Raw genomic sequence first — 13,175 nt, forward strand, 5'->3', positions numbered from 1 at the left:
TAACCCTTTCAGGACCATAAGGATCGTAGGCCAATTTTTGTGGTTTTGACGACATTTTTATGGTAAAAAGGGCTTGCAGATGCCAAAAAATTGATTTTTTTTTGTGAAATATCATTATTTTTTTTAAAAAAAATCACACTTCTGGCTTATGGACAGTGTGGCAAGTGAATCTTCTCGTCAATCTGGCAACGACGCTAATGAATGAATGTCGGAACCAGTTTGTTTACATAAAGGCAGTATCATATGGAATCCGTACATATCAAATTTAGAACTGTAGACTATCCCAATCAAAATTTATAGGATTTTAAAGTTATAGGACAAATATGTCCCTTGGTCCTGAAAGGGTTAAGAGATCAAAAGTCCAACACACCAAATGAGACGCAAGAAGTTAGACATTATTTTCAATCAGGCTTTTAATGGAAAGATCATAAAATAACAGTTTCTCATCACTGTACATTAAGACTGCAAATCTGACTGCGGAGATCATTTTATTACAATTTCTGTATTCTCTATTTTTTTTTTTTTTTTTATGACACTTGAGTTTGAGCCACTGCAATTTGTGGCTCTGACCTGAATTTCAAACACTTGAAGGAAAGTGAAAAGTGGTACAGGAGTGTTGTCCCCAGGATTGGCCAGGGCTTCAGCGTGAACAAGTAAAGCTTTTAGAAAGGGCCCAAAATGTACCTATTTTCCAGTTTGATCAACATATCCAGTTAAACCTACTCTGGCTGATTTCACAGAGCGTTAAGAGTGCTTCATTTTCTCACATATTAGAACAAGCAAGACCCCCTAAAACATTCCCTCTCCTTTGTCATAGTACAGGGGTTCTCAACCCAGACCTTGGGGCACACTAAGCCAATCAAGTTTTCAGGATACTCATAATGAATATGTAAGGAGATCAATTTGGATACAGTGGGTGCAGTGCCTGAAAATTTCTCTTGCATATTCATTGTGGGGTTCCTGAAAACCTGACTGGCTTGGTGGGCCCCTGCCTTAGGTACAATGCTAATATGAATCCCCTCCCCCTCAAGCGCTCATATCCGCCCCATGGGCCAAGAATCCTATTGCAGACTTGGACTGACCCCTTGACAGAGCCAGCAAGCAATCTGAACTTTAAGATATGTGTGACTGGGGGGGAGGGGGGCAGTATATGTATATTCTAGTTAGATTGTGGAAGGAAGCCAAGCGTGGCTAGTTCTGGTGCTCTAGACCAAAATACTCCCAAGTCCAGTCTGAGACATGAGATACCGTGAAATTTCATTTATGCAGTCAGGACTGTTTTACACAGTCATGTAAGAAATATCTATACCTCCTTTCAACCTAAGTCAATGGGACTGTACATTCATATCAATGTACTCAAATCTGTAGAAATAAGGGTATTAAATCCATTAAAAATAAAAGTATTACCTACAACTTTTTGGTTGACCTTTAGTTCTGCCTACCTTAAGTCAAAAACAAACCGATAATTTGGCCTACGGCCTTATATAACATGCACATGGCCAATTCTTTTGAAGGGCCGTTCTGTAAGAGGAAGGCATCATTTTTACCACCTCTAGAAACAGGAATATTTCATAATTTACTTTAGTCTGAAATATTTTGTCAGCACTGTTAAGGAATCAGAAGCAAGCCTCCCCCCCCCCCCCACCCGGCCAACTGTCATAAAATAAGGAAAAATAACATCTCATACATCTAGTTTTAAAGCAATTAATTGTAGAATTGCTACAGGAGAATGAGATTCAAGGGTACTGATACAGCTCTCACTTTAAAGCTGATGGCCAAATTGAAGGATTGGGGGAGTGGGCCTTTTCACTGCTGCTGAATTGGGTACGGGTGCAAAGGACTTTTCCATTTTCCTCTGCATTAGCCCACAGCAGAGACCCAAAAGTTGGAGAGGCTCAATAAACTTGGCTTTTCTCAACCACAGAGTTTCAGGAATTAAAGATGTATAGCTAAGAGTCTAAGTACAGGTTAATAACAGAGGAAAGTGGCTAGCTACGCCCATCATTCCAGAGAGGTAGAGTTAACCGACTGCTAGAAATCTCTTTTTCTGCAATCTCAGTGCTGTTGCTACCCTGGTGACATCCGTTAGGTGACCAGCCTGGAAAGGTGCCTCATCACTTTCTAAGGAGCGCCTAACATAGCTAAATTCCTGCCATGGCCTGGAGGGTGCAGTTTGAAGCACCATCTTTATCAGATCCCTTGATCCTGTTAAACTTCCTTGATCCTGTTAAACTAAGAGTTCATCTTAGCTTCAGCTTAATATCCAGAGAGGGCCATGTTCGAGAAGAGACAGGAGAAAGCCTAACTTTACAGTTGTTCACTGAAGGGAGTCTCGGCGTGCAGATCATTATTGCTTGCAAGGAAAATGATGTGCTAAACAGGAGTGGGCAACCATGATCCTCAAGAGCCACAAAACTAGTGAGGTTTTCAAGATGTCCACAACAAAAACACATGAGATTGCTGTACATGGTGTATGTAAATACCTGTCATGCATATTCATTGTGGGCATCCTGAAAACCCAACAGAGTTGTGGCCCTCAAGGACCATGGTTTCCTTCCCCTGTGCTAAAGGGAGAGTCTACAAAATCCAGAAGCCACATCCATTCCCCCCATTCCAGGGTGGACTCTGCCAGCCCAAGATGTTCTCCAGGGAGACAACACTCGTGTGTTTTAGAACTGAAGCAAACTCAGTCAACAAAACCATAGACTGTGAACCAGCACTGCTCGACAACAATGCTAAACGTAAAATAAAATTATAATAATAATAAAAAAAACCGAACAGAAATCTTTCAAAGCATACACGGTAACTTGAAACATTAAATAGAGCAAAAATTCCTAGGCAAAGCTGCAAAAGTCCAGTCTCTGCACGGTCTTCACAGGTTATGTGTTATGGCTATACTGCTTTTTTTTTTTTTTTCTATCGATATTCTGTAAGATTGACCCTGCATACACGTTCAGGTTTGCAATAAACTTTTTTTTTTTTTTACATTTTAAATCCATTGCAAAACTGTGCACACAGAATCTGAGAAATAAATACATTCATTACTGTAAATACATATTGATACAAAAAACAACACTGTTAAAAGTGTCTGCACCATCTTTCTTAGATATAAGACCAGGCAAAATTAATATTCTGTTTTCCATTACCTTCTCAAATACTCCAAGAGGCTTCTGATACAGAAAGACAAAATAATAATAATAATAATTATAAATATATATATATATAAGATCTGCATTTTGAACTCTTTGTAATGTTCTGGGTATTTTTTTTTTTTTTTTTGGCTTAGCAGTACTCTAGAGAACCACTCTGCTTGGTAGATTTACCAACAGATCAGAATACTTTTGTTATATAGGAAGTTTAACATGATATTAGGGTCTGGAGTCAATCATTTCAGCAATTCTACCTTGAGGTGTCCAGACTTGCTCCAAACTGTTTTTGCTCATGTCCTGGTCTTCCAAGATAACAGCTTGACCGTACAAGACCACAAAATTTAAGTTAACGGAAATGACCAAGCTTGTAGCTTGGAGACCACATGAAACACCCGGGCTGCCTTCATATAGGCTCAGATCAAAACTAGGGCCAACAATTGCATGGCCCCCTCAAGGTCGCATGGATCTTGCATGCCTTTGATTTCTGGAGGCGAGTTTTCATTTGTTTGGTTTCCTTCAGAATGAATCAGAAAACCCACCTTACAGAACAGGGTGACAGAATGCATTGCTCATGTAGCCCCCAGAATCTAAACTTTCAAACACTGAAAGACCTATCTTTCAGACTTGGGAAAGGAGGACCTTCATTCTTCTCCAGCACATAGGCCCAAGCTCCTTGTGCTGCTTCTCCCATTACCAGTTTGGCTTGGTTTGGGATTTCTTTTAATAACTACATATCAAATGTGGTACCCAAGGGGTTAAACTGAGGGGCATCAACACCCCTTCTGGGGCATCCCAAGCATTGAGCCCCACGCTTTTCTTAGCGACAGTACTATACTGAATCAGAATTGCAGCCTCCGACAGTTTGTAAACTAAGTCACATCAGAACCCCCATTCTGCTCATTTATGGAAAAAGAAAATTAATTTTGACTGGCCCTTAGATTTGTTGAGGTCTGAAACTGTAAAAGTTTATGTAAACAATGAGATAAATATATTTGTATTTCTTTTGTCAGCCATGTGAGGTTCTACTCATTCAAATGTGCTTTGGTTTAAAAAATAGATGTGAATTTGGGTCTGAGCTTTTATTCTCTTTTTTTTTTTTTTTTTTTAAACATTTTACACAACTTTTCCTACTTTAATCTTTACCATTTTTTTTAAATTTTCCTGTTACTGCGAACATGTTCTGTAACTAATGGACTAAAACAGACATTTGGAGCTGCCCAGCCTCTTTCTTAGGGGATTCATTTAAACAGTTTTTTGAGGCTCTTTGTATATCTCAAACGAAAAAAAAAGTGTAATCCTTCCCAAAATCTCTTAAAATCTTAAATATGAAACTAGTGTTTTGTCTTTTTTTTTTTCATTAAAATACAGAAAATGTCTGATAACACTATATCACACAAATGTGGTTGAGAGTTTGGTGCCCGCATGGGACCGAACAATCCCTGAAGTTTGTGAATATCCTTATTACTACTGGTCACAGTTTGGAGAGATTTTTCTTTTCCATTTATTCTCTAGAAACAAAGCTATCTGAAAGGAAAGAGGTGGTTTCTATTTGTACAATCCTTCTGCTGTGCACAGACTTTATGTCATACTGTTTTAAGTGCTGAGAAAAACAATTAAATTACAAGTTCTTATAAACACAGCATTGAGTCCATATACTTCAAAATGATTCACCACTGCTGCCTCCCCCAGAAAAGGAGCCTAAGGCATGTAGCATCAACACACTGAAAGGTTCCAAATACTCTTTACAGTGGCATATTACAGGCCAGATGTAAAATGTGTTCTGTGGGGCTTTTGGCTGAAAATTTATCATGCATTAAAAAAACATATCCACCATTCTCTTTCCCTTACTTTCCTCCCAAAAGACAGCCTCAGAGTCTAGATAATGACACAGGGACAAATTTGTCCCCATTCCCATGGGATCTATCTCCATCTGCATCCCGCCCCATCCCCGCCAGCTCTGTCCTCAATCTGCACAAGCCTCGAACATTTTAAAACGTTAAGTGTTCGAGGTTTCTGCAAATGAGGACAGAGCTTGTAGGGATGGGGGAGGGGAGGACAGGGATTGAGATAGATCCCGCAGGACGGGGATACATTTGTCCTTGTGTCATTCTCTACCTCAGACTTTCTCAAGAATCAAATGATAAGAGTATGTCGCCCAAAATAGCAGTAATGTAGTGAAACGCACCAAAATGTCACAGCTCATCCATGCAGACATCATTTTGAAAATCTGGACTCAATTACTCTAATCTGTAAATGCAACCATTTTGAGAGGTTTGTTCTAGATACATCCCAGTCAAAGAGATGACCAATGTAAAACTTTTTAGACTTTAGGAACAGACATGCAAAAATGCAGGAAAAACACCCAGTGGCTCTTTTTGCACTGGTATCCCTGCAGAAAGTATCTTAGGAAGGAGAGCAGCTTCTCACTTTCCCTCTCCCCCATGAAGGACCAGTTTTTTTTTTACAAAATTTCTTAGTGGCATTATTTTTGGCAAGGAGGATTTTGCACTTATGATACATTCACCCTTGTACCTGAAAATGTAAAAAAAATAAAAATAAAAAAAATCAATCGATCAAAAAAAAAAAAAAAGAACAGTAAAGATTTATCTCAGCACAAAGGTCTGGGTGCAGTGGCAGGCACTGCCCAGAGACAGCGTTTCCCTTACCGAAAACACTTGCTCCAAAATCCAGAATACTCAGGAGGGCTAAGAGATGCAAGAGAACTCCACCCTCCCAAATGGTCCTTACTGGGGGGAGCTTGAGTTTTACTTTCCTCATTTGACCAAAAGACCTAAAATAGTCTAACTGTTTATCCTAATTCTCCCCCCTCCAAAAAAAAAAAAAAAAAAAATCAAAAATTTAGTTTATACACTTTTCTTTAGTTTAACAGTTATTTTTGGTCTAAAACAAAGCAAAACAGAACAAAACAAAAACTAGGGTTTTGCAACATCCTACAGACAAAAGGAGAATGGTTTTGAACCAAAAAAATAAATAGCTGTGCCTGTGTACAAATACACACATCCACAGACGTTTCAATGCAGAAAGGCTGGTTTCTGACTTTGCTGTGAAAATTTTTACCACCGTACTTCCAGCTATTTTGGGGAGGTACAGGAGATCACACCAACCAAGCGAGGGGGCCAGGGAAGGCTCTGTGCTGAGATTAAGAATTTAACAGGAGCATATGCTAACAAGGATATGAAACACTTTGGTTTGTTTATGGCTTACTGCAGTCTGGATACCGATGCATTTCAAAAAGGTCCTCAGCACTTCACATGGGTAACGAGCAACACCCCAGAAAACCAAAAGTCACATAATAATGCAACAGACCCATTCAATTTGCTTCCTCACATGTTGAGGCTTGTCAAGTTCTCAGTCACTCCGGACTTTCTTCTCATCCTGTACAGGGAGGAGACTGCGCTGGAGTTGAACCAGGACTAGAGCAGCAGTCCTTTGTGACTAAGTCTACGTATCATATTTTCTTGCCTTTGGCAGAGTACAGACGCTCACATCAATACAGAATCCAGGAGCAAGAAGCCAGCTGACTAGCTTCACATTCACAATGGCCACATGGCACAGAGCCACTGAAAATTCAACTCTGGCTCTCTTTGGGCAAGGTTGGTTGGTTTGATGGCAAGTTGGGTGGTAAAAATTTCCAAAACTTAATTTAAATTTTGACGCTTAACATTTATACTTACATCAAGAAAAAATATAAAACAAAAAAAATAATAAACCCACCATCTATCACTAAACCATCTTATTGTTCTGAAGAATTGAAGAGGTAGCAAAGGCAGTGAGCCTGTCCTTACCCAGACTCACTCTTTAGTGAGGGGAGACGCACAAAAGCAGGAAAGGAAGGGAGAACTGTACCGAAGGAGCCTTGTAGCAGATCAGTCTGTAGCAAACCTTACAAGAATTAATCTCAGATCTTCCAGTTAAAGATTCACAGAAACAGGACAACTGGCTTTTCTTAAACAAAACCAAAACCCAAGTACCTCCATTCCTTGAAAGGATACCATATGAAAGGATGTGAAAAAGAGAAGCCCCCCCTGCTCACATAAAGACATTTCAGGGCATCCAAAGTGTTGTCCAGTCATGGGAATACCTGAAGAAGTGACAGAATGGATGGAGGACTAGGAGGAATTGATTTTTTTTTTGTGTGTGTGTGTGTGTTTTTAGTACAACCATGCTGAATTTGCGCAATACGACACATTCTCCCCTCAAGGTACTTTTGCTTCTGGGGAGGGTCACAATGAGGAGAAAGCAATAACTATGCTGAGTACCCTTTTCCCAGTTCTTCCCTGCACATGGCCCACAGCTGTCAGCCCCTCTACATTCAGTCCACAGCTGAGAAAAGTCAGACCTGGTCACCCTGGGTTCAAGTTCACACCAAGTCTGGAAATGTGCAAGGCTTGGTGTGGTGAGCAACTCTTAGGACCCCCTACGTCCTGTGGATTTCTTAAAGCTGAGGTTTCTTTGTTTTCTGAGTAAAAAATTAAGAGTTTGCCACAGACTTGGGATGAACCAAGTCTGACTTACACATGCCATGCCATGCCAGGGTGGATGTTCCTGGCACAGAAAAATAAGACAAATAATCCTCCATGGAGGAACTGGGTCATAGGGAGGCTTGCAGCCCATCTACTGTTAAATTCAACCTGTTCCCCACCCCTATCCCATTAGAGAAGTGAGGCTGAAACTGCAGGAGGGTAATCCATAAAGTATCCCTCCATTCCTGAGTGCTGTCTCTAGGCTAATTCTTCAAATTAGAGCAGAACAGGTATTTTTAACAGAACACTTAGTTACGATTTCAATTCCACTGTGAACTTGTTTCTTTTCAATTATCACTACTACTAAGTTAAAGCTCATTAGATCCCCTGGCCATTCCCCTTCTTCCAGTCTACCCATGACTGAACTGGACAGTGAAGTGCCCTTTAAGCAGCAAATCTTGAGAAAGATAATGACTGAGGGATGGGGAGAAGCAACGTTTCCTGGAGATCCGCAGTCTTTGGCTTATACAGGAGAGGTATGCATACGGAGGTGGCTAATGAGGTTCCGCTGCTGGGTGAACTTTCCACCACACAGTTGACATTCATAGGGCTTTTCCCCTGAGTGGACACGCATATGTTCCGTCAGTCGATACTGCCTGGTAAAGCGCATCCCACACTCCTCGCAAGCAAAAGGCTTCAGCCCCAAGTGGCTACGCATGTGTCTTGTCATGGTGCCCCTCTGAGTGAACATCTTTCCACAGATGTTGCATGGGAAGGGACGTGTTAGCCAATGGGTCTTCTCATGCTGTCGCAAAGTGGCTGGATCCTTGTAGCTCTTTTCACATACTGAACACTTGAAGGGCCTGGATTCAGTGGAGAAGGTCTGGTTTGGAGTGGACAGATCCTCCGCTTCCTCTTTGCAGTAAGCATCATCTTCTTTGATATAAAGTTCTTCCTCTGTGTGTGTCTCCACATGAGCATTGAGTTGCTCTGAGCTTGGGAAGCCTTTACCGCAAGGAATACAGACATACAAGTTGTCCCCATATGCTACTGGCTCAAACCCCTCTTGCCTGTAGACATAGTTAGCACTGGTATGCCCACTACTCTCATTTTCACTTTGTCCACTTTCTTCGCTGTTCTCCTTTCCATTCTCCACATCCTCTTTACACTGGAAAGACTGCTCTGAGCTGTAGGTGCCACTTGAATTCCGTTCGGCTGATTTGGATAAAGGGCCTACAATGACCCCATTTGGCAGTGGCTCACTTTCCTCACCACCACTGCCACCCTCCTTCATCCACTCCTTCAGGCGTGCAGAGTGGCGGAGGTTCTTACGCTGCCCATTCTCTGACATGGAATGGTTCTCTTCTGTCGTTTCCATCTCCATGGATTCACCATCCTCTGCATTCTGGGGCTTGGCTACCGAGTCATCAAATGAGGCACTGTTGGCTGCAGATGCTGAGGCAGATTGGGGAGAGCCCTGCTGGCTGTCATGTGGTAGGTCATCTTGTGAGTGCGTGACGGAAAGGGGAGGACTTTTTTTGGATAGATCAAGGCCAAGTTCTTGGTCACCTACACTTCCCTTGGAGTTGCTACTGCCATTTTTGCTAGATACTCGATGTAGGGCATGAGAGTTCTCTTGTTTAGAGCTGCTAAGGAAGACCTCATCATCAGAGACCTTCCCTTTTTGGAGTTCCTTTGAAAGTGAGCCCTTGATACTGTCTGTTGACTCTGAATAACGTGCTTGAATAACTGGGGTTGCTGAGAGTCTGTGACTTCTAGCAGCTCTGGCGAGGGGGGCACCTACCCTGCCAGCAAAGGGTTTGTTGCTTCGCTTTAGTTTCTTTCGACAAAGAGCAGCCAAATCATGAAGTTGGAGGTAGCTTGCTGCAGTGAGGAGGGCACTGAAGTTCTGTTCACTGGGCTGGTCACTTAATAGTTTTCCAGTATAGATAAAGTCCAAAATCTGCCGGAACACAGTAGGATTCACCATGTCTGTATCTAAGTTGATCAAATTATCGTGAAGAACGAGAGACTTAAAGTACATGCTGCTTGCTGCCAAAATATTTTTGTGGGCACGAAACAGAGCATTTTCTACAACGATGATGACGTCACAGAGGAAACCTTTGGCTCGTTGCTGGTTTAGCTGCAATAGCAGTTGTTTGGCATGATTTGGCAGTTCCATTTCCACCTTCTCTTCCTTTCAGTTTCTCCTGTACCACCTACAAAAGGAAAGAAGGAATTAATTCATCTCTCTCTTTGACTCAATTTCTATTTAACACCAGACTTATTAGCAGGGAGGGAAGGCCTGGAATATATGTGGAGAAAGGTCAACATGCTGGTAAATCTGCCTCCTTAGTATATGGTTGCATAGGAGACCAGTAGGGTACTTCAATACTAGTGGGGAGGGAGCTCTTTATTGGCAAATATTGGAGAAGCAGACTAGGGAATATCTTAATATTTTGTGAGGGTTCAAATAAGGGTGTGGACTTGGAGGACAATGGAAAAGTCACTTTACATCAGTTCAAAATTTTCATATGAGGGCATGGAGATTATTACACTTAGGGCTGTGACTAGAGCTTTTTAAGCAAGGAAACTAGTTCAAGGCTTGTTAAAGAGTGATAATTACTTCACTGTTCAAATATTAATAGAAAAAAAACAACCCCAAGAATGAAAATTCACTGCTTTGGTTAAGAACAAGAAGCCAGTGTCATGGCCTTCAAACAGAAACAGGCCAAAGAGGTGACCCGGTTTAATCATCTGCCTCCAGGAAGGATCCACAATACTAGAGACAGTGAAGCCAGGCTTTCAGTATTCCCAAATGAACATTCAGGACACATTTTCAAGCATCTGACTAGAGCTGGAAAAATCTGAGAGATCAGAAAATTTGAACACTTAAAACCTGACACTAGGCACCTAAAATGCAGAAAAGTGGGGAGAAAGCCCCAAACAAATGATATATAAAGATAAAACGCACACATATATATGTGTAAAAGTAAAACAAAACTAAGACAAGCAGAAGCGAGATAAAAATAAAATGGGTAAGATAAGAATAAAAAAATGCTCCTAAACATTTTCCACTTGTGCAGAGGTGGTCTATATTCAAAATACTTCATCTGTTTAATTCCTGGAGTTAACCAATTAAACCCCTCCTTTACAAAGCCGCGCTAGCGTTTTTAGCGTCAGCCGCCGTGGTAACAGCTCAGACGCTCATAGAATTCCTATGAGCGTCCAAGCTGTTACCGCTGCAACCGGCGCTAAAAACCGCTAGTGCGGCTTTGTTATGGAGGGGGTAAAAGCGTTAAGGCTGAAAATTTTGGCTTTGCAAATATCTCTCAATATTTGGACAGAAATGATCTGTCCAAAAATTAATCTGTTTAAAATAAGGTATTTGGGGGTGTGGTGAGTGGACTTGACCTTTAGCCAGGCAGTGCCTGCTATCCAGTTAAACTTATTTGGTAAAGTCAGCCACATATCTAGGCCTAAGACATCTGCTGTATGACCTTGTCCATCTAAATCGTTAACTATTGTAAATCTCTTGGAGCAGTTTAGTTTGGCCTGTAACTTAGGTGTGGTTAGATTTCTCTCATTAACCAAAAGGCCTACAGAACAGACTGGCCCATGATAACATTTTATTTAGTTTTAGTATTTATATACCACTTATAGCGTAACCTTATAAAATAGCCTGCATCTATAATTACATGTGTTTATACAGCTATTCATCAGTAACGAACACCTGTCCAATTGCCGTGTTAAAAAGCCACCTCAAAAGAAGCAGCCACACCAAAAGCAGCCGCTGCTTTCCCTACGCACCTTTCTCTAAGTCATGTTCCTGCTACTTTGTTTTGAAAGGGCACAGAGGCCCTCTTACACTAGGATTTCAGCATCTGCTTCCAAGTAGTCTCCTGGCTTGGGGCTCTCTCGATAGCTGCCTTTAATTCCATGTAGGAGTCTTTCAAGAGGTTGGAGATGAACCGTATGGCAGACAAGACTGGCACACTGTAGCAGGGAGACTTCAGCTACATATTGGAAGGAACATTCTAGAGCAGTGGTTCCCAAACCCTGTCCTGGGGGACCCCCAGCCAGTCGGGTTTTCAAGATATCCCTAATGAATATGCATGAGAGAGATTTGCTTACCTGTCGCTTCCATTATATGCAAATCTCTCTCATGCATATTCATTAGGGATATCTTGAAAACCCGACTGGCTGGGGGTCCCCCAGGACAGGGTTTGGGAACCACTGTTCTAGAGTCTAGAATAAGATTAACATTTATATTGGGTGTTTTAAGTAGCGTAGGCTGAATGAACTTCAGTCCGACAGCCATAACAGCCATAAACAGGTTTGGTCTGAAAATGCTTTCTGCTCTTGGACCGGATATAGAGCTGGAAATATATCTGGACCCCCCCAACCACTAATTAGTGGCAGCCCATCCTGTTAATGATAATTTATGACTGGATATTGAATATAAATCTATTGTTAGAATTAATTTATCAACATGTGCTGAAGATTTGGGGTTGGCCAATGCACAGGAGGAGGGATTGATGTTCTGGGAGTGTGGAGAACAGCCACTGCTAGGTTTATCTGTTTCAACAGGATCACGCCAGACCTAGCCCAATTAATCTAGATTGCACAGTCAGCAGGTCCTCTGGAAGTGCAGCTGAAAATCCACATACTGTACAACTATGCACAGATAGTCTGGATTATTATTAACATGAAAGTTTCTGTTAAACATTTGCTGGCTGGCTGCCACAGAGTTTGATGTTTGATTTTGAAGTTGTATCATCTCCAGTAAGCCCCTCCCCCCCAACCAAAAACTCCCCAACTCAAAACAAAACAAAAGACGTTGGCAGGAAGGGAGAATGAGCATCACCGAGACATTTTCAAATAAGAAATCTTGATTAATTCAAATCTCCTGTGGGTCACTATACCATATGCTAAAAAAAAAAAAAAAAAATTGCTAAAAAAGGGTATTGCATCTCAGCCCATCCACATAATCTCTGCAGCATTTACTCCAGTAATCCAGCATCTTGCTCACAATGCTAATTTTAGTTTTAAAAGTCCATATGGGTCATATATGTAGCTGATTAGCTAAGATGGAGGCAGGCTTGTGTTTCAACCAAATTGAGCACATTGACACCTGAGGGGTCTGAAAGGTTCCGTACTATCATTTTTTGGCCTAAGATTTACAGAAACCTTTTTATCCATAATCCGGGTAATGGCAAACAGATCAGTACTATGATGGGCTTTCATTTTAACTGGATAATTATGTGTTCTGTCTTCCTGTTATTGTGTTTTCTTTTTTCCAATCTAAAGGACATTGGAAGGAAATTATACATAAGGGGCCAAGAAAGTCTGTCCATCTGTCTACAGCCGGGGTGTCCAACCCGCGGACTGCGGGCTGCATGCGGCCCCGTGAAATATTTTGTGCAGTCCTGCTCACACTCGAGGGTATGTGTTTTCCTCTGCCGACCCCGGGTGTTTACCGTCTTGCCGGCTCCCCCCTCCATTTTGCTGCAGTGTTTGCTCAAAGCCGCGAGCAGCGGAT

General features: G+C 41.6%; 1 protein-coding gene across 4 annotated transcripts in view; it reads right to left on the reverse strand.

Annotated features, from left to right (window-relative positions):
- Nucleotides 1–501: 501 nt before the first annotated feature.
- Nucleotides 502–13,175, reverse strand: part of HIC2 (HIC ZBTB transcriptional repressor 2) — a 168,276-nt gene continuing 155,602 nt past the window's right edge. For all 4 annotated transcript variants that reach the window (XM_033955822.1, XM_033955820.1, XM_033955823.1 and 1 more), the window contains exon 4: nucleotides 502–9,852. In XM_033955822.1, the coding sequence (XP_033811713.1) occupies nucleotides 8,157–9,815 (1,659 nt within the window). In that variant the 5' untranslated portion in view covers nucleotides 9,816–9,852 and the 3' untranslated portion in view covers nucleotides 502–8,156. The remainder of the gene's footprint in view (nucleotides 9,853–13,175) is intronic.

Source organism: Geotrypetes seraphini, chromosome 8 (assembly GCF_902459505.1).
Source record: "Geotrypetes seraphini chromosome 8, aGeoSer1.1, whole genome shotgun sequence".
NCBI lineage: Eukaryota > Metazoa > Chordata > Amphibia > Gymnophiona > Dermophiidae > Geotrypetes > Geotrypetes seraphini.